The 26863-nt window shown below is 33.6% G+C and overlaps 1 protein-coding gene across 1 annotated transcript in view; it reads right to left on the bottom strand.

Moving 5' to 3' along the window:
• The window catches only part of LOC108686700 (GAS2-like protein pickled eggs), a 54259-nt gene extending 31391 nt beyond the window's left edge, over window positions 1–22868 (bottom strand). The window contains exons 1-2 of the mRNA XM_018192132.1: window positions 22685–22868; window positions 9062–9559 (exon numbers count right to left, since the gene is read on the bottom strand). Of these exons, the coding sequence (XP_018047621.1) occupies window positions 9062–9559; window positions 22685–22855 (669 nt within the window). The 5' untranslated portion in view covers window positions 22856–22868. The remainder of the gene's footprint in view (window positions 1–9061; window positions 9560–22684) is intronic.
• Between the last annotated feature and the right edge of the window lie 3995 nt (window positions 22869–26863).

Genomic DNA, 26863 nt, shown 5'->3' with positions numbered 1-26863 from the left:
AAAAAAATATATATATATATATATATATAGATTTAATTGAAAAAATCATGGCTTCAAACATTCGTAATAATTTTCATGCTGATATTTGGATCCAATGTTTCATGAATCCCTTATGACTCCCTCGAGGTTATCTCACCCTTTCTAGCGATCGCACTCTCTAGTTTGTTAGCTAATGTCAACTGATCGGCTCTATGCATTCGTTCTATTTGTATCCTCGATTCACGCATATCGGATATCTGAGTCCAGAAATGATTATGCTCACCTGCGTCACGAGGCCACATATAATTACTGATCGACTCTGAAATATGGTACGATCCCAGTATTAAATTTCTAAGCCATTTCTTCGCTCCCTCTCTGTTTTCCTTTCTCTCTCTGTTTAATTCGCACTCAGCAAACAATGATTAGCTAAGCGTCAGACCGCAGGCAGACCTTGCGCGACTCCGGCGGCCCTCTCTCCCGACAGCATCTCAGGCTAATTGTATGTAATAACTGACACGGAGTCCCGAGGAGAACTCAACGCCATTTATGGTAGTCCTATGCGAAGGCGAATTCCTCTCTCATTCACCGGGCAAATAGTAACTCTTTCTTTCGAATCATAAATATATAGTATTGCAATAACGATCGAAGGCTAATCGCGCAGCCGTTGAGGAAGATTTGAAATAGCGATAAAAAAACTAAATGAGAAAAATACTCGACACAGTATCTGATGAATTCACTGTATTTATTCAATGACTCAATGTCAGTTATTTTTAGCGAGACGAAATTTGATTCATGAATTACTGACTGAATAAAGTCTGTTATATTTCATCTGTATATAATACTTTCATTATAAATTTAATATCATAATCGTTATATTTATATATTCCCGATATTATTTACATAAGAATAGGAGTACATCTATGATATTATTACGTTTTATTTCTATTTTCGAACAAATAATTGTGTGATACATGTGAATAACGTGTACACAAATATAGAATACGCGATAACTTTGGACTCAAAGAAAGCTTCAACTGAATTATGCCTTCTTGAAATACACGTCATTTTCAATATAACAATGTATACTTAGAAATTAGCTTTATAATTCAAAGAATACACTCATAAAAGAAATATTTTATTTTAAGATATTAAAATATTTTATTCTTGTCTCCGTTTTTTTAATATTTAAAAATGTTTTAATTTTAAACTTACTCAATAAACAAAATACTATGTGTGTGTTTTAAAATATTAAAACGTTTAAAGTTAAAATATCTTTTATTATTATAAACGTTTGTTTTACAAAGATATTTTAAACGTAAACATTTTAAATACTTTTCATAATGTATGAAATTAGAATTTATTATGATAACTAAAATAAATTTGCTATTTATATCATGAAATAATTTATTATAATATATTAGAAATATTATAATAGAAAATAGGGAACTTTTAAATACTAAAATACCAAAAATACTTAAAAAAAAATACTTTTATTTGTGTATTTTATTAAAGATATACGTACTATGAGTTGATAATTGAATAATTACGCAAAGCTAAAATAATAAAGTATTTAATATTAATAAAGAAATTATATTTCTTTATTAGTGATATTAGTCATAAAAACTTTTATATGAACCAATGATAAAAATATCTTGGTATAAATCTAAAAATATTGAATTGAAATTGAAAGCAAAAGCTTTCGACAGAAATAAAAATATAGAGCACAAAATGGGGACAATCTGACCAAAGCTGGCGATAATCCAACGTAGTTTCCAGATAAAAAGAAATATAGTTCAAGATTTCATAAAACTGTCCGGCTTATCGCCGGAAATGAATCACGATATCACATATCAAATTAAAACAAACGAAAAGGATGATAAAATTAACATTCCTTTCTTTTAATACGTTCTCTGATATAACAAGATCCGATAATTAGCGCTTATATATATTAAGTGATACGAATTACGATACGAAAAGCAATGTCGAAAGTTCAAAAAGATAAGAAAATTTGAAAAAGAATATCGTGAATACTGCACCGATAAGAAAAAGTGTCTGTCCTTTGAGGTAACTCCGTCGACTTTGCTCTTGAACTTGATACGAAATGGGCTAACGGCGATCAATACGAGCTTTCGGCGCTTGCGAGGCGAAGCTCGGTCTGATACGGGTGGCGGTAACTTCCGCGAAAACTCGCAATAGAATCTACCATGAGTTTCGCAAAATATTTGAAATAACTTTGAAATAATTTTTTCCCAGAACTGTTATCTATTCGCGACATAGATTATATAATTATTTTAGCTCGTTTAATTTTTTCATTCTTTTTTATTTGGTTAATACCAGTTTCTATCAATGTAGATTAACTTTAATCTCGGTTCAACTTATTCTTCATCTTTTTCTTTTTTTTGAAATTAGAAAAAGACGAAGAGTTGAACTGAGATTAAACTGCATTGATAGAAATAGGCACAAGTCTGCAAGACTGCAAAAACTAAGCTAATCTTTGTAGAAAATATTATATATATAAACATAATTAAATATTATAAAAATTAATAAATTTAATAAAAATATATATCAAATTTCTCAATAAACAATTCCCAAAAGATAGAAATAAAGAGTAACGAGACTAAATAATGGTAAGGAATTTTTCAAATATATTTTGCAGCTAACTGTACAATCCGGAAAGTCGCATCGCGATGATGATTAAAGACGCGCACTGAAAACGCTCATTAAAGTGACACGAATAGAAAATCCACGGTGCGCGACTCGCGACGCGGCTAACTGTTCCGCTAGATAAAAAGAATATATAATTGCATGTAAATTAAAAAAAAAAATTTTCCTGTCTTCTCGCACGCTGCGAAATCCGCTTCCGTGATAAGTGAACGTGCTGGCAACGACAACGTGCGGTTCGCATTGCGCCATTTATGGCAACCACCCGTCGAGGAAACGAAACACACACGCGTGTGTTGCTTGATGGTATGGAATTGTACAGTTTACCTCGGCTATCGATTAGATTCAGCCTTGTTAAACGCGCTATCTTATCGTGGACCGCGGGAGAACGCGGGACGCTGCTAAGTTATTGTGAATCATGGAAATCATCCGCGAGCGTGCGAGCAGAAGTTCCGCAAATGTATTAGGATTTACTTGTGAAGAACATCATAAAATATATCACGATTTTGAACAGTATAAACGAAATCCACAGATAGACAGAAAATGCTGATATAAAAGTAAAATATTATAATCATAAATGAAAGTTTGATATAAGATTTTTACAGATAAAGTTAATATAATTTTTATAAATTGATAATTATAAATTTTATGCAATCAACTAGTTATTATAGATAAAAAAGCTGCGCAATGACATCAACAATTGTCATTAAGACTATCGTTACAAAATCAGCTTCTTAGTGTAGATTTTATAGATTGATAATTATAAAGTTTATACAATCAGCTATCATAAATATGTATAAAATTAAAAAATTACACAAGTTCTGCGAAAAAAGTAAAAACTTTATCAATTTTCTGCTAAACAGAAAAATTATTAGAGTTATAATAACGTAAAAAAATATTATATTTTATTAAAATTCAACATCGTTTAATCCGTCAATGATTATTAACCGAAGACAGAGACAAAATTTATTATTATATTATAATGAATAATTATTTATTATTAAACTTGATACAAGAGCTTTCATACTACAAAATCTCATACTACAAACTCCTGCCATAAAATTATCTCGAATGTGATTAGGTAGGTCACGGAGTTGTTTATATCAAACGACTAACAAAGTCGTAACGCTCGCGATAAGATAATACGCGTGACAAGAGTGAGTCTAATCGATGGACGATGTAAAACACGTTCTTACTCTACGGTTTCACTCGTTTTTCTTCTTTCTCCTTGAATCATCGCCGCCACACTGCCGCAAGGAAAGGCTTTAATGCAAAAGCGAATGCTTTAGAGAATGCACCTGCGTATCATCGTGTCTTGAGGCGCAAAGAGAGATTAGATTAATTATCAATAAAGCAGCGAATCACCGCTTTGAACACTCCGACACTTCACACGAGACGACGTAATCGTCGTTTCGATTCAATCGCGATTCAACATGTTCTGAACCAACATGTTCTCAGGGTCAATTCTAACGATCAAGATCCGTGAAATGGTGTAAAAATGTTAATTGTTACTTTTAGCAATCAAAAGAACATAAAAGAAATTTAAATTAAAATCAATATCACTTCAAACCATTTCAAGTTGAATTCAAATCATAAATTATCTTTTCTTTTTGTTCTCCTTGATATTCAGGCAATTAAAAATTAAAATCAGCCCAATCCAGAAGACGACTGAAAGAAATTAAAATTAAAATAAATATATTAAATTAATAATAAGTATAGAGCTTCGAGTCAAGCCAGATTTGCTGTGTTATTAAAAACAAAAGTTTATTATCATATATCCTAAGTAGGACATTCTCAATGTTAAAATTGATATGATTGATACAATTTACGATTCATTTGAAAGACAATAACTTGACAAAACACATGATATGATTTAGACAGTAATTGTAATATATAAATTTCATCGTATGATACAATTATTATATATTATTACAATTACTGTTTAAATCATATCATGTGTTTTGTCCCTATACTTATTATTAATTTTTTCAATTATTTGAGCCTTTTTTCTTATAATATAATTAAATATTTCAAACTATTTCAAACTGAATTTTTACAAATCCTGAATAATCCTTCCTTTTTGTTCTCCTTAAATAATTAAAAATTAAAATCAATCTAAAAATAGAAAAAAATTTTATTGAAACCAAAATTCGTTTACTTATGATGAATGGAAACTCCACATCCGTGAGTAGCGATCACATAACTTTTTTGCCTAAAGCAAATAGATTAAAAGTGGAAATTTTTTTATCATTGAGGGAGAAATTTTTCACTTTTCACATTTCCGTCATAGGGAAAAAGCTAAATGATCGTTATCCTAATATATATTTTGTTACTTTCGCAACTAAGACGTGGTAAATATTTCTGCTAATTACGGAGCCGACAAAGCGGTTTTAGCTCGCCTCTACTTTATTGGAATCGGAGGGCAACGCTTTCACAGTGTATTACTACTTAAAGCCGACGCGCGCGGCGTCGCTCCCTGCGGCGCAAAGTGAAATTTATCCGATGATATCGGCATCCGATCGCGAAAATCGACGCACAATACGCTCGAACGGCGCCCATAATGACGGTCCCACGAGATTTACGACGGTAACACGCGCTCGGTCCTACTATATGCTGCACAGTTAACGCTTGCAGCGTTTACGCTATCTACCAAGGGTGTTAAAGATACTACGATATTATCCAAGTATCCATGTCGCTTCGATACTTCCCTCTTCCCTTACAAAAATCTAATACTGATCAATTTAATACTAGCCAATTTATTACTAAAAGACAGTAATTAATTACTTATTTGGAGTACTAATATTAGGAGTACTACTAATGAACAACAGTGCTTTGAATACTTAAAATAAGTATAATTAATAACTGTCTTTCGAGTATTGGTCAGTATTAGATTTCTATAAGAGTTGATTTCTACGTTGCAATCTTAACGGAGATTATATGATATATACTATCATGTCATACTATGTTCTAAGAACGAATCGTGCTGTCATTTTCTTGAAACATATCACTTTGTGATGTTATTATGAATCAATGTCCGCATTCAGCAGAATGTCTATTTTGCAACTGTTGAAAGTTTTCTTCGAGCTGATTGAATTATATTTTTAGATCTAGAGAAATGATCCAATCTTAATGAAGAAATCTTTCAACAATTGCAAAATAAATGTGCTGAATGTGGCTATTATCACTCCGTATTATGTTTTAGAATACGTTTATATTTTCTTGAATTCCTTAACTCACATTCTGCTATTAATAGTTCTTCATTGCTAAAAACAATCTATGAATCTTTCTTAAAAATACTAATTTCTAAATTAATAATGTAACATCGTTATTTTAAAACTAATATTTCTTGTATCAAATGTAAAATCTGTGATTTAATAGAGTTTTATTATCTTAAATTAATTGGATAAAAAATGGATTGAAATTCTTGTATTTAATTCCAATTTGTTTCATTCTCCGTATCATTTTCATCCTGCGTGCGATATATCTTTTACTTTCTAGGTTTAGGTATGACGGTTCTCTTCCTGTTCCCGTAAAAAGGAAAGCTTTATTGCAACGAGCAGATTTATCATAACATTCTACGATTAAGTTGAAATTTTCTTTCGAAAGATAAAGCGCTCGTAAACCTTCCACAAGATGCATACGCCACGAGCGTTTGGTGCCACGACATCGCGGGAAAGCGTCCTGGAATTCCTGTATGTGGCAAAGCCGCGACGTTATCGCCCGCCGCGGCGCTGTAAGCCCTGGGGAAGGAATTATTCTGCTTCGTGAAATGCCGCGATTTAGCCTCGCAAACACGTATGCCAGTCGCGTATATCGCCGCCGGTAATCGCACGTTAGACACACTCGCGAGTCGGCTAATCCAACATTTTTAGCCAATACAAGCCGGTCTCTCGATCGAGCAAAATTATTATTATATATTGCACTGCCCTTTAATTGTAAAAATAATATAAAGCGACATTACATTACTAGACAATCATATAATAATCAAACATAATTTATTGAGCATAATTTATTTGATCAGCAATAATTTACCAATCACATCACATGCATTACAGGTAACAATTGACATAATTCTAAGTTAAATATTATATTTAATTCTTTCTTAAGTATTTCTCTTATTTTTTCGAGCTTTTTATATATTGTTAAATTTATGACGTTAAATTATATTCAATTTAATCATTTCTATATCGCCACTGTCTTTCTACTAAATTATATGTCATTAATTTAATTAAAACATAGAGTTAAATTTAATTCAAAAACATGTTAATTTGATTTAAATTTAGTTTATTATTTCCTGTGCATAACGTTAATATGGATATTGTTTACTTTGAAACTAACCATAGAAATGAACTTTTACATTTTGATATGCATGAAAGTTAAAAATAATAAAATGTTACTTAAAGATTGATTATGATTGACTCCTTCGATATTCAACACTGTAGATATGGGACAATGCAATAAATAATTGAAATTATTGTCAAAACTCAAAAGACCACAATTCTCCCTAAATTTTGTTCGTGAGAGGAAGGGGTGGAAGAGACTAATGTCAATGCTTTGTCCTATCGTGATGTTTATGGCGGAAATGTTAAGATACGAAATGTCGACATTCCCAGAAGTATAGAATATGTTTCCATCGACAGGGAGAGGTGTTGTTCGATGTATCGCGTTCTCGCCAACGGCAGTGCAATTAACGTCAAAGAAATGGCGTTACCGCGACGTCGGACTATCAATGCGATTCGCGTGCACGACGGGACATTTAACGTGCCGTGCGCACGTCCTTACCCGTTAATTTATAATAAGCGGCCAACAATAAAATCTCGAATAGATCGTGCGCATATAGTGGGAGCGGTCGACGGCTTAACTTTTTCTTTGCCAAGATATTCAGCGTATATGAAGAAAAAAGAAACTAGACGTGACATTGTGACTTACATTGTTAAATCTATAGTGTCAAATTTAATCTAATGTGAGTCGCCACTGCTCCTACTAAATATATCGTTATTTTATACTAAAATAATGATTATATTTGACATTATACAATGTCAATTTAACGCTATATAGTGTAAATTAGGTTAAATTTGACACTATAGATTTAACAGTATTGTTGTGTTTTAAATAGTGGACTCATTTCCTTATCCCAAAAACACAATAACTCTGTTTTTTTTACAAACTTTGACACGACATGCCATCAAAACATACAATTAATGATCAAAAATAGTTAGTATTAAAGTAATTGTAATCTCGAAGTGTAAAAGTTATTTAAATGTATCATATCGTACATATATCGCACAATTATGCGAAGTTCCAGAAACTATCCTTTTTTTATTATCTTTCACGATATCATCGCAAAATGCAGTCGCTTACGGTACTTGATTTGAATAAGTGAAACTATCGACACTTCATTAAATTTCAGTACTCTCTTGTTTCTGATCGCACGATATTAATGACTTGATGTTGGCGTTAAGATCGCCATAAATACATACGGATGGACTGAAGGGTTACGAGTTATTTTCATAGCCATGGCACGTTCAGTCGTTGGCAATGATATGGGATGAAACGCGCGATTCGAATACGTTCAAAGCCAATTTAATCAGCAAGCCATCGGAATCGATGCTGAGAAACTTATAGGTTACTGAGAGATTCCAAGAAGCATCGCAAACATCGTTATTTCGAAGTGATGCTTTGAGAATAAAAAAACCGAATTCAGAACATTTGAAATAGGATTTGTTCAAAGTTTATAAAAAGAGAACTAAACAAAAATTTTTAGGTTTCCTATAAATGCTATACCGCGTATATTTTTTATTCAGCCCCATCACCCATGCAGCATATATAACCGAGGAATGTCCTAAGAACATCTTTAAGATACAGGAGATTCTCTGAGCATCTTTGGAAGGGTGCTGTATGTATAAATTTTTGGGAGTGAAATTTCACTCCCAAAGAGTGATAGTTCCGACATGAAATTTTCATTCTTAGAGTGAAAAATTACTCCAAGTGGGTCAAAATTGACTCCAAGGGAGTCAATTTTCAATCTATATGAAGAGTAAATAATTTCACTCTCCGAAAGAAGAAATTGAAATTTCACTCTAATAAATGTTAAGTTTAGCTTCCTTACATCTAAAAATTATTAGACTCATTCGAGGTGTTTTTGCACAAAATGAACGAATATGGCAGAAGAAAGCGTCGCTCTGTCTCGCGAAATGAGATATTAATCATTAAAGTTGACTTTTTAAGTCAGGTTAAGAAATTCACTCCTGAAGGAGTGAAGTAAAGTTCACTCCTTGTCGGATTGATGCAACTATCACTTTTCTTGGGGAGTGAAATTTCACTCCCCAAGATTTAGAATGTGGGCAACGGAAGCGTGGAAACGTCATTTCTCGTGTCGAGACCTATATATTCCAAGTACCAAGATCATATTTTCACTCACCAACTCGTGGAGAGTCTTGAGATCATTCGTGACGATCTGTGGCTGCGGTCCGTATATGAGGCAAGACTCCTCCTCATACTCGTCATCACTCTCCTCATTGCCGGCGCCGTTCGCTGCTTTGTTCTCAGCGGCGATCTCGCGGTCGATCTGCCTCTCCATCTGCACGAGCAACGGCGCGAGCATGCCGAACTTGGCGCCGCGACGAGCCACCTCCAGCAGGCATAGTATTACATGTCGCTCGTTCTTACGCATTATCAGATCTTCGGTCTCAAAGAGTAGACATTCGATGATGCCGAGACTGTTGCGGCACCAATCGATGAAGTTGGAGACATTGTCGCGGGCGAAGAAGGTGCCGGCCTTGGCGTTCGGCAGGTAGGGCACATCGCCCACCTGGCTCATCGGTAATGCCAGAGAAGTTATCGAGCGTGTCATCGGCATCTTGCGGGCTTGACGGCGAGCCACATAATCCGTCGCATATTTCCGCACGTTATTTGCATGCTGAAAAGAGAAAAAAAAAATCATTTTACATTATCTGATGCGGCGATAGAGATATGACAATTTTGCGACGAAAATAACAGAAAGGCAAATCGCATTTTTGCTCATTTTAATGGTCTAAAATTTATGCCAACAATGTTAGAAATCTCAAACGGAGAAAAAATTAATCAAGAGTACAGCAAAAATTAATTAATAATGCCAAATTATATTTAATTTGAGTTATTTTTGATTATTTCTGTCGCTACTGTTATTATTTAATATGTCGTTCAATTTAATTAAACAATGAAGTTAAATAATTTTATTCAAGAAAAGGTATTATCTAAAACTGTAATGTCCTAATTTACAGCGCCCTGGATTGCAATTCATAATACTCGCATTTTAAGTTAAAGTGTGTTACGAGTGCATCATGTTTCACGCCTATAACAAATGTCGATATTTTATTTCTGTCGCTTGTATGCGCATAAAACGCGATATTTCATTTCACGCTATTCAACACTTTCTCATACATACATGTCATCTCCTCTTACATCGTGCGCATACATATGCACATATACGTTATTCAGATGCGAGACTTGACGCGGCATCAAAATCCTGGATTTAGCGCGAGCATTGAAATGGCAGATGGCATCTGATGACCGTCATCATCCCCCGAGAAAAAAGGCCTTAATGCAATATCACGTTATTGATTTAGATGAGTACGTGCCACTAAAGAAATTCAGGATGCTCACGCCCTTGTATGTCAAATATAAACGGAGATGATGGACAGGAAAGTGCCCGATCGCGATTCGCAATATAAATTAAATAAAAGAGGCATCAATTCTTAAGAGGCATAATTTAAAAACAAATTTTGTTATGTGTTCGATAAATTGTAATTTTTAAAACTATTATAAATTTTATAGTCACGAATCTTCTATTATTATTATTTTTTCAGTATAGCCAGTATAGCCACGATGTAAATAATATCAAAATAAAAAAGAAATGAATAACAGTAACTGACTCTTCATTTTATTTTTCGTTAGAATGCTGTTTTATTGTCTTTCTTGCCTCCAATTTGATTACGATCAGTACATATATCACTGGCAATATTGTTTGATCCCTTTAATCTCTTTCCGTTTGCTCAATACTCGTTTTCCGCCGAACATCTGCTCAAACGACCGTGTCAACTAACTGGGTGCTCGTTTTAATGACAGTTCGTTGAACCTCTATGCTGCTCAAACAGAGTTGACGCGAGATGACTCGTCAGGAGGTATTTGGGTTATGTTGGGAAAAGAAGCGAACATAGAATACAACCCAAAAGTCCCCAGCTTGTTTAAATAAAATCATATTTCGTTCTATGCAAACATCGCGCCTTACATAGTGTGCGATCGAGTTTCAATGTCACGTTCGGCTAATCCATTATTATGATTCTTATTTTTCAGTCATAATTTTACAAAATTATTAAACAATGTTTATAAAAAAGATTTGCGATTAATTCAATCAGACAATTCTTTATAATTGTTGCAAAATTTTTTCAAAAAATTTTATTAAAAAAGATCATAGTCAAATTAATAATTATTCACTTATAATATTTACAGAAAGTCAAATCTACATTTTAGTTTCTATAATATAGGTTTTAATTTCTTTATTTTCTTAAAAATTATACGAATTAGTACAAGTAACTTAAAATCGATAGAAGAGAAAATATCCAAATATTTAAAGGTAAACTTTTATGGTCAAATCATTTTTTCAAAATTTTATAAATAAAATAAATTGAGCTCTCGAGATAATAAAGGATAAAAATATCACTTTTTCCTTCTAGCCAATTAATTATGTTATAAAATTCTCGTGTTGCTGCATTGGAGACTAATACAATTTTCACGTATTTTTAACGCGTGATCGAAATCAAGCCTTTTACGAAAAATCCTCAGTTAAGAGACGATCACAACGCATATTTTACGAACTCGTTTCAGGGATCCCCAAGAAAACGTATTTCTCTGCACGTGGATCTCATAAGGTCGCGGAACTGTTTACGCGCGCACTCCTTGACGTACACTCGTAAAAATCATATCTAACAGCATCCGGTTGTTTCGTCGGCCTGTCTCAATACTTCCCGAGGAGTAATAGAGATTAGACGAGTCCGCCAACAAGCAGTTATAACCAAACACGAGTGACGATAATGACAATTCAACAGCCGGACCATTTCGTCGAGGACTCTTAAAACTGATGGCGAGAACGTTCATCAGTTAGGGAGATATACGATTAAACCCAGGAATAAAAGCGGTAGGATTGTATCTTTCTTCATACTTAAGATAGAATGTGTGAATCTAAAAAACGAAAGAGTTGAAATGAGCCATCTTTCGAAAATTTTGATGATGAAAGAAACCATTTTAAAGTAAGAGAAATCGTTCTTATCTTATACATTAGTTTATCCGACTTTTAATCATATAATGGCAAGCCAAGAAATTGATTAAAAAAACAAATAAACGATTTAATAAACGATATAAAAAATTGATTCTTGATAAAAGTGGCCTTTGAAGCGAGCTGGATTGAAGTGCTAAATAATATATATAATGATTGTCAATAATACAAAATGACATTTGTTATTTAATATTAAAAATAATAGTCTCATTTTTTAAATAAAAGAATTTTGTTTATTTTGATAATTTTTGTATAATGGATACAGAAAAATGATTTTCATCGATTGTCATTAATGTACTGCGTTTACCTCCTCGACATTATAGAAATATTGTTTTCTTTTAACTGATGCATTATCAATCCGACAAGCCTTTCGGTGATGCATTGAGCATCACTGGTGAGAGGAAGAGCCGCATTCATAAAAAACGAGAAGTGGCGCATATGGTAATACGGTCGGCAGATGAAGCGACGGCAGGATGTCACATTACATGACTCCTGACCCCTCTCAGTATCGTTGTCGCCTACCAATATGCCTAATGAAAATGGCCGCTGCACATTCTACGTTTGTAAATTGGAGCGGTTGCGAGACGATTCATTGAGCTCGAGGGGGAACGCGTACGAGTTAAATGTAACGCTGCACAAAGTGGAAGGAAACCAATGAGACGTAACCAACGAGAGCGCAAGTAACCATTACTCATAACTCCGTAACTTAATTTAGTCTTCGGTTCCAGACTTACACGATAAACCGTTGCGGAAATTTATGGCTGTTCGCGGCGCTGCGAAATGAAACGGCGAATGGCCGCTTATCAAAAGCATACATAGTATGATCTAATTTGATTAAAATTATTAAATCTATCGCGTTAAATAGACATCGTGATAATAATGTTATTGATTATTATGTAAATAATTACTGTAACATTGTGTACTGTTATGTAACATTGTGCACTACAAAGTTGTTAATATCTGTAAATAAGAATTGTAAATCAATTGTGATTAATTACTATCTTCAATATTTAAAATGCGAACGCCAACGTATTTGATGAAAAAATAATAATAACATCTTCCTAATGTTTATAAAAAAGAAAATGAAAAAAAATTCTGATGACGTTTGCCAATTAAATGTATATCAATGTTTATATAATTATAAGAAATAGTTTTATAAGTTATAGCAAACAGTTGCTACAGAGAGAGAATTACGCGCTGTATATGAACAATTTAGATTCCTGAGCAAAGTTAATTACTTTTCAACCAGTCATTCTTATAACTGTGACGAAATTCTTTGCTCGGCAAAAGCGCGAAGAGATTCCTCGCTAGGATTGTTTGCGATCCTGTCGTTTTTGCGCACCGAAGGTTAATAAACCTCGATCATTTGTACTCCTAACAGACCTCGCCTGACACAAAAGCGTCGTGAATCATCCCGTGTTCTACACGCGCACTGTAAGATGCCTTCCAAAGCGTCGCACGCGCGAACAAGTATGTAAAATCGTGCGAACGTGCCTTTGCGAGTCTTTATGTGACTGCAGCCAACGACACGTCGCGAAGTATTGTACTTCCCAGGAAGTGATTCGCATGTCGCCGTTAAGGTCAAAAATGATAGATCGATGTTGAATGTTTCGCAATGAATATTCATGATTTAGTAAAAATTCAGAGAAAAATTTCTGATTAAAAATCAACAAACAAAAAATTCTAATCGTATCAATCAGAATTCTAATTATTTCAACTACTAGAATTATAATAAATTCAATCAGAAAATTCGAATTTGTCCATCTTCAATTAGAATTCCAATTAATACAACGAAATTCATTTTCCAATGATGATCTCAATAAGAACACTCTCTCTTTCTGAAAAAAAATGTTTTGATTAAACTAAAAAAAGGATTTAACAAGAATGGCATTTTGGTGAGATCGAACTTATGTAATCACAGAAATTCTCTTTGTCATTCTGTTGAATCCTTTTGTTATTTTAATAAAAATTCTCTTTTAATGAAGGGAGAAAAGGATTTATATCGTGAGATGTATTTTTAATTGCGAGAAATATATTTTAATTGCGAAATGTATTATATTTATCAAATTTATCTCGCAATTAAATACTTTTATAAAATCTTGATTGATTTCTATTAGCTACAGTTTAGTGAACGATAACGATGTAACAAGAATTATCAGCATTCGCAATAATGGCCTATCAAAGAAACTTCATTGGATTATAAGACAAAGCATATCTCCCTAAGTGATCGCCCTAAATTACTTAATAGACACTTAATGTCGATTAACTAACCAATATATATAACAGCAAGGGAGGAATATCTATCGCTATCATTTCAAATTATTCCGTTATCGTTATTGTGCGATAATCTATTTAACAGTTATCCCAAAGGTTATCAGTTTCATTCTATTATAAATTATATTATTTTTAAAATATTTTTTTATACATATTAGTAGCAGTAAAATTCGAATTATCTTTTAAAAAATTTAGTAGATAATTCCGAGAAATTTATTTCTATATAAATAAATATAAATTATATTATCATGCTAGTATCATTATCAAATCGACAATCAATTTAATTATTAATATTATTTCAATTTCAGTTATATGATTACGTTTAAAGTTCAACAGCAAGCAATGTGCATAATTTATATAACTAAAAAAAATGTATTTAGAATTTACATATAAAAATATGTTATTAGACACCAAGATCTAATCTTGATTATATTAACTTTAATTTTTCGTCACTTATAATTAATTTATTTACATAATAATCTAGATTAACTTATTACTATTATTATTATATTATTTAAGAGTATTTAGAAAATACCGCTATTACTTGCATCAATTTACTCTTTTGTATTGATACTTTCCGTCCTTTGAAAGAAAACGTTCTGCCGCCTATGAAGAAACATACATCGAAAAGGTACAATGAACCTTTTAAGACCGTGAGCAGTTACATGCGCGGACGTCGACATTGGCATTAAAATGCGTCGGGACTATAAAGGCGATCTCCGAAGGTCCTAGACCGCCCGTCGTGACTGCCGGCGTCGCAACGCGACGCGCCGTGGCGCCCGCTCGATTTTTCGTCGGCTATTTCCGTCCGATGTTTTTACGACGCATCCCTTGCACTGCATTTCGAGAACGCGGGAGACACGATATATATTTAGGTTTTCAAGTTGAAAAAGTTCACCCCCGTGCATTCATCTCCGGTTCCGAGGGATTATGAAAAAAAGCATCCGGTTGCTCTGTGAATTCGTTTTGAGACAAAAGGAGTCATCAGTGTGTCTGGAACGATTTTGGTCGCTTGAGCATGAACGCATTCGATGCATCAGTAAATCCTGTTCTTTCAATATTCCCGGTGAAATTAAAATATTTCAGAGATATATTTGTGAGAAACATGAAACGTCATTAACTCTCAAATCTCCGCGAAAATTTATATCGTATGATTCATTATTCAATGTAATTTGGGTATTTATTAATTTTTTTTATCATTTATATCATACTTTATATTTTATTATTTACTGTATCATTATTATTTACTGTATCATATATTATTAAAATTATTGTTGTTAATAAAATCTTGGCAGAATAATAATTTTGACATCTCAAAATACCTGCTCTCTAATGTAAGCTTTATATCATATTTTATATTTTATACATTATTATTTATTATATCGTATATTTTTTAAAATTATTTTGATATTGATAAGAAATAATTTCTAGATGGAAATATATCTACTCTCTACAATAAGCTCATATAAGCTTATACGCGAATGATCCTTCATTCTTTGCTACCGACATTTCCGAGCATAAACAAGCTAAATAAAGGACTAGGAACTCTCAATAGAAATGCTAATAGAAGATTGCAGGAAACACTCTTGACCTCACGTATGTAATACATTTCCTTGATGTGAAATACGCAGAAACGAACGCGCGCTAACCTTCGACGCATTTCGTTTTACTATCTTTCGAAAAGGATAATAAGTTTACAAGGACGCAAACTTGCAGTCATTTCACATGTGTATATCCTATATAACACATAAAAGATAATATGAGAATCCCGCGAATGTGTGAAAACAAATTCTTGTTTACTTTGTGTTAAGACAGATTGAAATATACTATCCTACTTCTCACGCAATTAACAATTATATCCCAGATATGATCTTAGAAGTTTCGCACTTTCTTTAAAAAATAAAAGTCGGATTAATTAAGAAGAATGACAATTGTTTTAATGTTGGCAGTCTACAATTGTGAGTGTGTCTAATAAAAATTCTATTTTATTTGGATTTATTTTATAAAAACAAAAAGAAAGGTTTTAAATCAATTTTCAATTCAATCCGATTTCACGCTTTTCTACATTTCGCTATGTAACAGAATGGCACCAATCGTCATTCCATTTACACTATAATTCTACGACGGAATCAAGTTTCATCAGCTTTCCACTCGATTTCAATTAACTGCAAGAAATTTCAAGGTCGCCGACCTCGATTCCGTCTTCCCTTCCAATTCCTTCATATATATTTACGTTGTGATTACGTTTACGTTGCGCGTTTAGATTTTCTCCCGTAATCCCGATCAATCATTTCAAATCTGAATTTTCTATAATTTTGTTTGTGATTAAAATAACATGCATAAACTTTATAATCGATTATGCATAATGCTAAGTAACTTTTTGATCTCAGATAGGCTACAAACATAATATATTTTATATTCTGATATGTTACTCTTATATACAATTTATATATGTAATTTAAATGATACAAAAATTATATTAAAATTTTTGAATTCCTGAAGAGGATTTAAATTATTTTTTACAATTATTATCTTATAAAAGACAGTAGTTATCTTCATAACAGGAAGGATCACTATATTATACATGATCGATTGCACATATGACATAAAATCGATCGGCTTTGCATTCATCATAGTGCAATCGATAACGCCAACTCATTGAAAGGAAATCGCTAGTCCCGTTCGCATTTAACAGCTCTTTAGGTAACTGATAGATATACACCGATAAACTCGGTTAACGAGCGACTCGTCACTGAGAGGTAATCCGCTCTGCCACGCGCGTCAGAAAAGTCGACAGACAATCGTCTTGTCGGGAAAGCCGAGCTCGTAACTCTTCCGTTAATTGGCTCATTAATGCGGCCAGCTTCCTCGGATCCTTGGGATCGACCCCGATCTCGTGCGATCTCGACTTTGACTAACGCATTTGACCATCGATCTAGTTAGCTATTCCTATTAATTTATCCAAGTATAATGGCCTGCTAGCTACCATCATTTCAAGTGCCGCATTTTTGCAAAAATATTGCCAAGAATGTTACACTTACATCTTTCTTAATGCAAAAATTATATAATCATAAATAATAATTACGAATAATAATTACACATTAATATAATGACGATTCATTCTTTTATATCATATTATCTCAAATTATGTGGCATTATTTCAAAACATTTGACTTTTCACATAAAAGCATTGACTTTATTTATCGTCAAAAATTTAAATGATAGAAATAATACTTTTATTTATAGGAAAGAAGAACCGCCTTGCTTAAACAGGCTTTTTAAAGGCTACAAAAGAGTTTCAAAACGCGATGTGATGCTATCAATTCTAATACTAAATGAGAGAGAGAGAGAGAGAGAGAGAGAGAGAGAGAGAGAGAGAGAGAGAGAAGCGAGTGAAAAGAAGCAAATGACAACAATTGCGGTTAATTAATCGTGCACACTGAGCATCGCCTGGAATTCCGCAACATAATTCAGAATCCGATAAGAAGAAGGTCATTCTTCTTCTTATATATTTATATAATGTTGCTTATGGTATTATCATCGAAACGACGTCGAGATTGGCGCGAAACGGCGCAATCGACTCGATGTCCTTGTGAGAAAACCACCAGATAATCTTCCAGAGCTACGCCTTACGAATATGTACTATTTAAACGTAGCACGTACGATATACTACTCTTCAGAGTAAAAATCTTGATACGGTATTTGATAAAAAATTAATAAAGATATTTAAGACTTAAGAAAAAAAAATAAGGTTAAAAATAAGACAAAGTATAAGATGAAATGATCGTTTTTTTTTTTTATTCAATGTGACATAATTGAAGTTAGTATTTTTTCGGATCGATTATTTTCATTTAATGTGACGTAATAGAAGTTAATATTTTCGGATCAATATTACGCACAGCGTTCGATAGTGTCAGTCGATTTCTATATAAGGTTCTTCATCAGAGTGTCCAGTATTTGTCATTTCCGACATGAAAGGCCATACGCCGTCACTTCTGACTCCTTTCGCTTTCGGGATATCGCGCGATCGTGATTAATATGAAGTGCCTGTCGACTTTTTACCGTATGACAAGTGCCATTCTCGAATTTGCTTTGAAAAATGCTCCTCACGCAGTGACTTCGAAGGCCTCCATCATAAAATTCACTGAACAGTCAAGCTTATTTTTGGATTATTTAAAAGAAAGACATCTTTACAAATTGAATCATCATCGTTATTGAATTTGTCATTGCCAAGAATCGCTGAGATATAAATTATTTGACAGTGAATGTATTCTTCATGACGTCAATTTTTATTCAACAATTTTTCGAGAATTTATACATATTAAAATTTTAACTTTATAAATCGTTGTAAAAAATATTATGTACAATTTTCCAAAATTGTTACTATCTATATAGAATTAGAAATAGTTCATCATTACATGCAAATATACGAAGATATCAAATATAAAATACGATATACAATAATAATTCCAAACTGGAAAAGAATTAAAATAAAAAGTCTTCGAGATAATAAATTGTAAACAACGCTGTCATAAATTAAAAAAGAAATTGTTATTAAAAGATTATTTGAAACAAAGAATTTAAGCAATTCAAATGGAATTAAATGTTTCTTGAGTCCATTGCTGTGTGTCGCGTATGTATAATAAGTTGAAACGCATATATTGCATGCAGGCGCTTCCCCCATCATAAACAAAAAAATCACAGTAAAAAATTTATCGCGAACGAGAAAGAGAAGGAAAAGTAGAAGAGAGTCCCTAGAAGTGCCAGTATCGAGAACACTAGAATTTCTTATCATTCCTTGTCATGCACCTTATTATATTCCCCGTCTCACCACTCGTCACGGCTCGTAAAGTCGATATATGCAGTGCTTTTGCACTGCTCCTTCCCCTGCCTCGCCCCTGTCTACCGATTGCTGTAACCCAATCTACCCCCTACCACAGGTAAGAAATTCCAGCACCTTACTTCGAGATCCGCCGTAATCCTTAGGTCCGATTTAGATCCTGTCTCACACCTTCTATAGCACGAACATGTCTAATGTTAGATGTTGAGATTTATCGTTCGCTCTTCAATCATCGTTTAATTACAATAAATTAATCAGATTTAAACTGCACAGTGCAATGATTCAATATGATTGATATTTTAAAAATCCTCTACTTTTTTTATTATTATTATGATCTCGCTCCTTCGAAATCTGATAACAATATAGATATGTGTTAATTAAGTGGTTTTCTTTTTACTAACTTGTAATGAGACTTAATCTATAATAATGTAAAATTTTACCTAGCTATGATTAATCACTAAATTGATTTTTTATAGCAAGTAACTTTTAAAGTTAACATTACAAAACTATTAGTTTAGTAACTAATTATAGCTAAACAAATTTTACATTTTCAAGTTACTCTCTAAATTTGAAAAATTCACAAAAGTGAAATCTCACTTCAAAAAAGAGTGAAAATCTGTTAATCTTATTCAAGAGTGCAAATGTTTTCACTCTTTTTCAATAGTGGCAGTATTTTCACTCTTTTAGAATCAGATTTTATTTCAAGAAATGTAAAGAGTAAGTGAGGTCTAAATCGCAAGTTAATCAATAAAAATCTTAAAGGGGGATTCTGGTCTAGAAGCTTGATTTTTAGACTACTTTTTTCACGAATTTTTTCTGAAAAATTCGTAAGATCTATTCAAATCAGAGTTAAATCATTTCTACATAATTAATACATATTTCAAGTATCTTTTAAAATTTTTTTATTATAATTTTCCAAGAAACATAACAGTTTATGTAAAATCATGGAAAAAAATAAGGCGCTACACGGTGATCATGATTGCGGCTATTCTGCTTGTCGGAAACAAAAAAAACCAAAAAGGTTCTTAAAGCATGAGTTTGGTTATAATCGTTTAACTTATAATAAAATAAAATATTAGAAAGAAAAAAAATGGCGTCATTTTGAAAATTATTTTTGAATTTTTTCATATTGCTGTAAAATAAATAAAAATAAACATTTTGACTTTATTGCATGTAGTTCAGACGAGAACTATATATGCGCTAAAGATGTGCGCAAAATTTGAGCGCGATTGGTCAAATAGACTTTGAGAAATTATATGGTCATCGCCTTATTTTTTTCATAAGCTTATGTAAATCTGTTATATATATATATATCTGTTATATATTTCTTGGAAAATTACATATAAAAAAATTCTAAAAGATACTTGAAATATGTATTAATATGTATGTGTCAACTTTGATTTGAATAGACCTTATGAACTTTTCAATAGAACAGAAAAAATTCATGAAAATAGCCTAAAAATCAAGCTTCTAGACCAGAATCCTTTTAATATTAATAGCTTGACTTGATGTTAAAAATTGTTCTATTCACCGTAGCCTGAATCGGGCTTTAGGCACGTACTCGATGCACCAATGACTTTCTCCGAGTTGGCACATAGCGTACGCATGAACTGCGAACGAGCTAACGATTTTATCGTTCTCTGTCTATTCTAAATATTTCTCCGTCATAAATTTATAACAACTAATAACGAGCGCGGTGTAGCCAATATCCCGGCATTTATATGAGCGTCGCGCTTCGCATTGATACCCGTTGCAGGTCCGGTGGGTGTTATGGGCGCGCGCGACGAAGCCCGTGGCGATGAATGGAGCTCGTTTCGGTCGGCTCGAGTGGCGATGGATCGTCATCGATAGATCAGTGAAAGTCGATTCGAGCCTCGATCCGCGCTGGATTGCGATTGATCGGGCGCGGTATCGTTCCAGGAACCATTACGGATAAAATGGCGATGATAAAAGTATGAGAATCCACGACATGTCGGACGGTTGTTTATCGAATAACAAATTTTAATTAGCGGATTATAATGACGCATTGCGCTTGCATTGACAGCTCTTTGCTTTCCCGCGTTCCCAATAATGAATCATCCGATAATATTCACAGCAGCCAGCGTTGTTCTATCGCCTCGACACTTATCTCGGTTCACGATTGCATACAAACGTGCAAATCTCAAACCCATAATTTCCACGCGATTGTGGTCCGGCACAAGAGCGTCGCGATTGCCGACCGCATTAATCGGGTAATTAAACCATTACTCATTGTGTCTCGTATTTTTTTTAAACGCTCCAATTTGCCGTGCCCTTAATGACTCGTTAAAATTGCTTTAATAATGCCCAAGCTAATAAGCTGACCGTGTACACCGTCGACAGCCGATCGGTCATACTTGCGAATGACTACTCTATTCGCCGTTACATGTTGAGTGGTATGGTCGTGTGGGAGATACAGGTTGTACGCATATGTTCTGCTTTTTTAATATTTTTTTGTTTCAACACCGCGCGTCAATAAAAGTCAGTGATTTTAGCATACAGGTTTTACTCGTTGTCGCTTATTGACGAAAAAGTAACACGTGTTGTCACATGCATAATTTCAATTTCGTTTAAGTAGACATCTATATTCGCTATATTACATGTCTCGTGGAAAAATACGTGGATAAATATTTTTATAGTAAATATATCGAAAAGGAGAAAGAAAATATGTACGTGCGCTCTTCGCATATTTATTTCTAAAAATATAAATGGCTAAAAATATTATTGAAATAATTAAATAAAAATAAGGGAATGAATTTTTAATAGAGTTGCGATTGTCTATTAATATCATTAGATTACCAATAAATTACTTTTATACTTGTTAATTAATAAGTGAAATTGAATTTCAAGTTTAAAAAAAAAATCATAGAATTAATAACATTTTAATAAGGATGAATAAAAACGGGAGAAATAAAAAAGTTCTTTAAAGATATATTTTACTCGTTGTTTTTCCCACTTAAGATTAATCATAATTCACGCCACGCAGGACGAAGAGCTTCCGCTGGATGTCATCCGCATCCTTCTTCCTCCTTGTCACAGTGCACGCACGTGCAGCTTTTATGCGTCTTCAAACAGCGCGTGCCGCGTGTGTTTGTGAATGACGCTAGTGTTTCGACAGGAAGCTTCATATCCGAATTTCAAAGAACTAATTTAGTTAGCATGACCGAAGTTTTTCTTGTACTTTTAACTCGCATCCGTATCTAATGCTTATATTATCAATATTATGGTAATATCTATTATTCAGAATTAAGATTTACAGCTTACATTGCTTCAAATAACAACTTACCGCAAAATACTCACCAAGGTACATTTCTAAAGAAATCACGTCGCTAATGTACTTTCGCGATACTTCGTATAGGCGGATGTTTACCAGGCGGTGAGAAAATAAACGCGGAACGAGCGGGAGAACCGTGACAACCGTGTTCTAAGATTGAGGTCAATGGGTATATCGCGATTGCAAGGGAAATTTTTCGACGACGATAAGTCACAGATAAGGATCGCCTCGTTACGAGCGCGGCATGGCGAACGTTAAACCGCACGGACAATCGTGCTTCCGCGATAGTTGTAAGTTGACAGGCAAATCATTGTGACACACTCACTTTGCATAGAGCGACGCCCGTGTCCAGCCTGTCCATGAAATTGTCAAGATTGATCCTGAGCTCTGGATACAGGGCGTTCAGCCACTCCGCCAGATCCTCCTTCATCGCTATTAGGTACTCCTCTGAGGACTTGAAAGGTCTGTACGACCTTCCTTCCAATAGCACCGACATGATTTCAACGATTCAGAAACTGAAAGTAAATATTAAGTTATATTAAATTTTTTATAAATCATAAATTAAAATAGAATGTGTCTTCAAGTTTGTATTTATATATAAAGAATTATTATTAATTTTTTTTAATTTCTCTTTTGCTCTTTTTTTTTCTTTATTTGAATATTACAAACTAAATATAATATCGTGAACATTTTTAAATTATTGTTAATTTATATTATTTTGCCTGAAAATTTGAATATTATATAATAACTCAATAAGATCTCATCACATTTATAAATCGTTTTATATCGATAAGTTTCCAAATTTTTGACTTTATACTTTTTATTTAGGAGCTTTGCGATTTATATTTTTTTTCATATGCGCTTGTTTAGACTAGTTAATGTTTGGCGAAAAATTGAGAAAAGACTTCTTTGCTTTGTGGACCCTAAAAGGACCGAACGAAATCTTATGATTGCTCACAGTTTGAAAATGAGCAGCCTTTTAATATAATTTTCAGATCTAAATTCTTAAAATCCTTAAAATTCATCGATAATTTCAACTCTTTAATTTCAATCAATCAATTGTTCTCCTTATCTGATCCTACGATGATCTTGTCTTTTTAATAATTTTTTTATTCTGAATTAATTTCTTGTATTTTTTACTTATTTTTCCTCTTCGCATTTAATGTTTAGTTAATTGCATCCACAATATATAGTACATAAATTTTGTAATCGATATGTGTTTCATTAAAGTTTTATCATTTTTCAACTCTTGAAATATTCCGGATCATAATCAACGATTATTAATCGTCCGACGAAAGCTACGCTCGCCATGCACGGGAATTGCAATGTGCCGCCGCTAACGGGGCCCCGATTCGTTTTCTCACGCGATATTTCCACGTCCAGATACCGTTGCGTATGCAAATCCGCGGGCATTATTTCGCAGATGCAAGAGGTAGATTATAAACGTCCGATGAATAAAAATCGCCGGGATCTGCCAGACAATGGCCACTCTGGGTGTCTCTGTTGACAATGGCGCGGTCATCCCCATGATATTTTCCCCTATACTGGTTATACAACCATCCTTTATGTATATACGTACATATATATAAATATCTATTGCATTCAGCCATGATATTCCCCATGTATGAGTATAAAGTCATGATTGTACGAGACCCAACCCTTAACTGAAAACGTAGGTAAACTCTGTCTATGAACTTTGTCGTTGAAACACATGCGTAACTTGAATTATTTGTATACATATTACGTAAATTCACAGCACACTTTATCCAAGAGGGACATAAGGACATCCTCTGGACAATTTTAAGATTATATTGGAAATCTACGTTGTAGAAAAGATAGAAAATCTTTTTTCTTTTCATTAAAATTCTCTTTGTTACAAAAATAGAAAGTTTAATTGTCATAAAGAAACGAATAATATTTTATAAATATTTTTCCTATTGTTTAATCGTATATTTATTTCTGAATGAACAAATATACTTTACGTACGTTCGCTTACGTTCTATCATGCATTGAGTCATTCAGTTCCTGCTACATTTCAGAGCGACCAGGTATATAAATCTCCATCAACAGCATTGTGCGCAACTCGTCGAGTAATGTACAGGTAATATCGGGAGCTCGACGAGACTCACAGTGTCGCAAGTGAACTTCATTGTTAGACATGGTCGCTCCGATACAGCGACTGAATAGCGTCGCGTCGGTAAGAACAACGTTTTGGCTCGAGTTTCGCTGAATGAAAATCTCTGGCAAGAGCAAAAGAAGGAGAGAGAGAGAGAGAGACAAACGGAACTTAGATATTTGATAAATAAGCCTACGCCGCGCGACAAATTAATGAGTAGACATTGCGCCAGCCGAATGGGCACGGATGAATTAGCGTCTGACTGTATTGTCGGGTTCAAAAGGAAGTCCGCAACAACTACGAGATCAGTGACCGTCAATAAATTTCAAAATGTTTGCGTGAAGCAAAATTAAGATCGATTTTCGCATATATATGGTAAAAGGTGTTACCAAAAATTGTGTCATTTCTGTATTTGATATTAAACTATTAATTCTATATATGTGCACAATATTAATTCACATATTCTCTTTGAAGAGATATTTAGGGCAATGTATAATACAGACTAGAGACTCACTAAGAATCTATGGTATGAGATAATCAATTTTGATTAATCATGTTTTATCAACTCTTGAGAAAGAGAAAGAAAAAATCAAAGAGAAAGAGAAAGGAATAGAGAATGTATGTCTTCTCTCGCGTGATTTTGCTAAAATTAAAGACAATACACAGCTCGTATCCAGAGTCTTCTTAAAAGGTCTCTACAGACCAAAGACTCTATAGTATACACGTATACATGTACAATAACAGTATAGTATACATGTATAGTATACATGTACACTAGTAGGTACATATGTTGTACTATAGGATCTTTAAAGCTAGTCAGACAATAGATTGAGATTAAGGTTGAATTTAATCAATCAGAGCAAAGTTCACTAAACTTGATATTGTTTTCTTTCTTTTGATTAGTTAAAATTATAATCTCACAATCTCAGTAGTCTGATACGGACATAATATAGACAGATTTTTTCCTTCCCACAATTCTCGAAGTCATCGACAAGTGTGTGCGAAATTAAATATTCCCCTTCCCATTTCCTAAACATCCTATTTTCCAACCACCGGCATGCACCGACCGGAGAAGATAATCGTGGGAAATAATCCATCGCAGATGCGCCGCCGCCATAATATCCGACTGCGATAAAACATTCCATTCATGGGACCCCACAAAACCTCGTTTTCATGCGGTCTGGACCCTCTTTAACTGAACGAATCTTCAAAGATTGACTAAAATTAACTTGAGAGAGTTATCTTCAAGATCAGAAACTGAAAATCATTTTAAGTAATATACAAACGTATATAGTAAAAATTAACAGAGGATTAATTGGAAGGTTAGATTCCGAGTTCAAAACGTTCAAAGTTAAAGAATAAAATATGCCGTCTATAGTGGAACTTTAGAAGGAAATGTCGGTTCCGATTTTTTTAAGGCCTACAAATGAAGAGGGACTCGGTGACTTTGGAGCCGGCACTTCTCATCTCTGCGCATTCAAGACCATAATTTATTAACGTCTACGGTGCATTATGCAAAGAATGACGAAGGGAGGAAAAGGAGAAACAGAGGAATGAAGAAAGACCGCTAAACCGGCACGACGGACACGAGAAGGGGATTAGTACGTAAGCGACGCGGGAGCGGATCGTAAAGAGGCGAGAGAGAGATGAGGGATTCGTGCGTCGGCAGCCACGATTGCGGGATTACAATTTACGAAAGGTGACTGCGAAATGTCATCGTATCATGTTTTCCGCGATACAACGCACGCGCTCCTCGTTCGTGCGCGTCTCGCTTCGGGCGGCAACACGCCCCATGTCGATGCCACGCGTATACTGCATCGGGTCCAGTATTATGTACACAACGATTGAAAATGCCAAAGTTTAAGTCGATAGCGGCAGCGAATGAATAGACCAATCCGCGGAGCGCGGAAATAGCTCGTCTGGAATGAACAACTTGACTTGTACTTGACTTATCGATCCTCTTTTGGCGTGATATTTTATATTATACGCTTATCTCTGTTGCGTATCCATGGAATTTTACATTCAGCTATCTTACCAACTTGATAAAATGTATCACATACGATATGATACAGTTGTACAGTTCAATTTTCAGTAGTAACGCGAACGAATAAAAGCACAATTTTTGTTATGGTACAAAACTGTTAAAAATTTATAATTTCAGAATATAACCAATTTGAATTATTTTTAATAATTTCTACAAATCATTATTCCTACTCAATATATCATTAAATTAATTAAAATAATAGAGTTAAATATTGGCGTACAGTTGTTTATACTAGAAATTGTAAAAATTGACACAAATATACATTATACTATATACATTATACTATACAACAAAATTAAAGCATCACCTATTCCCTGAAAAAATAGGCAATTTCAAAATAGAAT

Source organism: Atta colombica, unplaced genomic scaffold (assembly GCF_001594045.1).
Source record: "Atta colombica isolate Treedump-2 unplaced genomic scaffold, Acol1.0 scaffold189, whole genome shotgun sequence".
Taxonomy (NCBI): Eukaryota; Metazoa; Arthropoda; class Insecta; order Hymenoptera; family Formicidae; genus Atta; species Atta colombica.
The sequence above is the reverse complement of the archived record's forward strand: the minus strand, read 5'-3'. Positions and strand labels throughout refer to the sequence as shown.